General features: G+C 46.9%; 1 protein-coding gene across 1 annotated transcript in view; it reads left to right on the forward strand.

Moving 5' to 3' along the window:
• Window positions 1-1,212: 1,212 nt before the first annotated feature.
• CAPZA2 (capping actin protein of muscle Z-line subunit alpha 2) overlaps window positions 1,213-3,494 on the forward strand; it is a 28,765-nt gene continuing 26,483 nt past the window's right edge. The window contains exon 1 of the mRNA XM_042468986.1: window positions 1,213-1,365. Within this exon, the coding sequence (XP_042324920.1) occupies window positions 1,327-1,365 (39 nt within the window). The 5' untranslated portion in view covers window positions 1,213-1,326. The remainder of the gene's footprint in view (window positions 1,366-3,494) is intronic.

Genomic DNA, 3,494 nt, shown 5'->3' on the forward strand with positions numbered 1-3,494 from the left:
ATTGCTATAAGGACAAGCTGGGATACTGGACCATTTTAAAAATTTGCTACAATTCCCCCCCTCTCTATATATAGTTTTATCTTTTAATAATAATAATAATAACAACAATACATTTTATTTATATACCACCTTTCCAAAGGCAAAAACAATTTACATAAACAATCACATAACATATACACAACTAAAAATTCATCCTCTTAACCTTAACTAAAATATGTTTTATTCTATTAATAACTATCTATTTTAATACCGTAATAATTTAATTCCTTTTTTAATGTACTGTTTTCAACGCTGTGAAGCCGCTCTTAGTCCCAGTTCTTGGAAAAGAGCAGGATACAAATATATATAATAATAACAATAATTTGTAGCTCCTCCGGTGCAGTTCTGTGGTCAGTCTCTGTCGGACGTTGACCACAGAGTTGCACCGGAGGAACTAGGGATCCCTAGAGAGGTGTCCTCTCAGGTAAAAACATGGGGCTTTTGTTATTCGTGGTCCTTTCTATATTCATGGGGTTCTTGTGCCCCTAACCCTTGCAAATCAAAATGTAGGACATTTAAGAAAAATGGAGGACCTTAAACATCCTACATTTTGGGCTGAGTTTTGTCCTACAGTTTGGTCTAGGTTTTGTCCTACATTTTGTCCCGGGTTTTAGTGGACAATTATGGCAACCCTAAAAGTGAAGAGAGACAAGTGTATTATTTATATTTATTTATAAAACTGAAAACACAACACTTGGTTTTAGATTATTATTTTTTAACTTTGTATGGTTTTAGATTTTATATTTGTAATTTATATATATATATGTGTGTGTGTGTGTGTGTGTAATTTTAAATATCACACACACACACACATATATATATATAGGGTCCCACTTTGGTAGAAACACACACAGAAACACACTTCCCAAAAGACTAAGAGGTATGGCACTGTTCTCCACATCCTCACTTGGCTCAATCGATCGCTCCGGGTCTCTCTTTCTGCGCATGCGCCAGAGTTCAGCGGCTGCTTTCTTCTTCAGCTCCCTCCCTCCCGCTCCAGAATCGGGGGGCGCGCTCCCTAGCCGTCCCTCTCGCGCATGCGCCTGGGGCGCCCTGTCTCAGTCTCTTTCACTCTCCCTGGTGTGCGCATGCGCGTTTTTATCGGGCGGGCGCGCGCTCGGGACCCGGAGCCCCGCCCTTCCTGCTCGAGGGCCGGCTGTTGATTGGTTGGTTGGGCCTTGGCTGCTGCTGCTGCTGCTGCTGCTGTTGTTCCTCTGGCTCTTCCGCCTCCCGCCGCCGCCGCTGCTCACCTCTTTCGGTGTCCATTCGGAGAGGAGAAGAAGGAAGATGGCGGACCTGGAGGAGCAGCTCTCGGACGAGGAGAAGGTGAGGGGCGAAGGCGCCGGTCGGGAGGAGAATGAGGAGGCGGCGGCGGCGGCGGTGGTGCCTGAGGGGCGCTTCCTGCTTCCTCCTCTCCCTGTCAGCTGCTGCTGGCCAAGGAGGAGGCTCGCCCAGGCCCTTCGACGCCGACGCCGCTCCTTGTAGGGTCCTAGGGCTGAAAATAGGCTGCTCCTCCGGCGCCGGAGTGGGGCTGAGGAGGAGAGGCGGATCCGGTGTCTGACCTCCTCCTCCTCCTCCGTGGTTCTCCTTTCCGCCCCTGAGGCTCCGTGTGCGTCTGTGTGCCTCCAAGCCCTTTCCGACCGAAGGAAGGGCGGCCCTCCAAACAAGGAGAGTGCAGCCTGCCCTGGAAGCACTGGGCTCCCTCTGCTCTGCTCTCTCGCCCGGACAGCATCAGTGTCATTGCTATTACTTATAGGATGATTATTATTATTATTTATTGTTGTTGTTGTTGTTGTTGTTTATAAAAGTGAAACACAACACACACAGACACAGGCGCCTTGGGTTTCCTTGGCAAGGTTCATTTCATTTCATCTGCCATGGCTGAGAGAGTGTGCCTTGGACCAAGATCATCCAATGCCTGATGCAGGCTGAAGGCGTGTGTCTGTGGGGCAAACCTTCTCCCCCCTTTGTTTCCTTCCTTCCTTCCTTCCAGTGATTTCTGACTCTCTCTCAGTGACCCTAAGGCAAAGCTACCCTGGGGTTTCAATGGCAAACTTTTCCAGGGGAGGTTCTCCATTGCCTTCCTCTGAGGCTGAGAGAGTGTGACTTTGGCCAGAGGTCACCCGATGGACAAGGTGAATGTGTGTGTCTGTGGGGCAGTCCTTCTTCCTCCTTCGTTTTCACTTCCTTCCTTCAAGTAATTTCTGACTTATGGTGACCCTAAAGCAAGCCTTCCATGGAGCTCTCTTGGTAAGTTTCCTCAGAGCACCTTTGCCATTGCCATCCTCTGAGGCTGAGAGAGTGTGACTTGCCCAGGGTCACCCTCCCAGTGGGTTTGCATGGCTTCTGCTCCAAGACAAAGTTGGGGGGAAATAAAACATAAAAACCTTTCCTGAACATTTGATCATTTCGGTCGCACTCTCTTTACGGCGCTCTGCTAACAATTCTTCACCAAGTATGAAGTCAAAATATGGGGTGAGGAGAAGGGATTGTTAATAGTGTTGTCCCTTAATCCTTATGTCCTTGTTGTTGTGTGCCTTCAGGTAGTTTTCTGACTCGTGGTGACTCTCTCAAAACTGCACATCCCAGGGTCTGTAAGACGGAGCCGTGTCGCTTACAGTGGTGTGTCAGGCTGCATAATTTCTTCAGTGCAGATGCACCCCAAGAGAGGTTATTTCAGATGAATTAGTTAAGGCAGAAAGTGGTGTCATCATATATCATCCGTGTTTTGTCTGAAGATACTTTTCAGACTTGGTCCTGCTAGTTATTTAGGTCCAAATTTGTCACCTGGTTTTGAATCTGTTTTCTGGTTAGAATGAGAAATCTGTAGCTTGTTTTGCACTTCCTTCCAAATCTGAAAAGTCCACTGGCTCTTAATAACCTTTTAACTTTAGCTGTATCATAACTTGTTCAAAGTCGTTTCCAAATATGACCTGGAGTGGAGTGATTCACATATTACTTGATAGCAAGCCAGTGTTTCTTACCAAGCACACTGTCAGTCCCATCTCTCTGACTAGTGTACTTGTAACATGTACAACAGGTGACTGTCACATCCATACATTTTGGGGGGAGGAGGGAGCATGCTTGTAAGACATTTTATAGCTGCACTTTCTTTAAAAAATGAATTTTTGTTACTCTCTTCCCCCCCCCCCCCCCAGGATAATATTTCAGAGGAAGGAACTAGTAAAACCACCTTTGAGTATTCCTTGCCTAAGCAATCCTATGACATTATTTGGGTCATTTGAAGGTACATACACACAGTGTAGTGTATTAGTTTGAGTGTTGGCCTGCGACTCTGGAGACCAGGGTTCAATTCCCCATTTGCCACGAAACTCAGTTGGTGCCCTTGGGCAAGTCATATGCTCTCAGCCTTAGGGGAAGGCAATGGTCATATGCTCTCAGCCTTAGGGGAAGGCAATGGTCATATGCTCTCAGCCTTAGGGGAAGGCAATGGT

This window comes from Sceloporus undulatus, chromosome 5 (genome assembly GCF_019175285.1).
Source record: "Sceloporus undulatus isolate JIND9_A2432 ecotype Alabama chromosome 5, SceUnd_v1.1, whole genome shotgun sequence".
NCBI lineage: Eukaryota > Metazoa > Chordata > Lepidosauria > Squamata > Phrynosomatidae > Sceloporus > Sceloporus undulatus.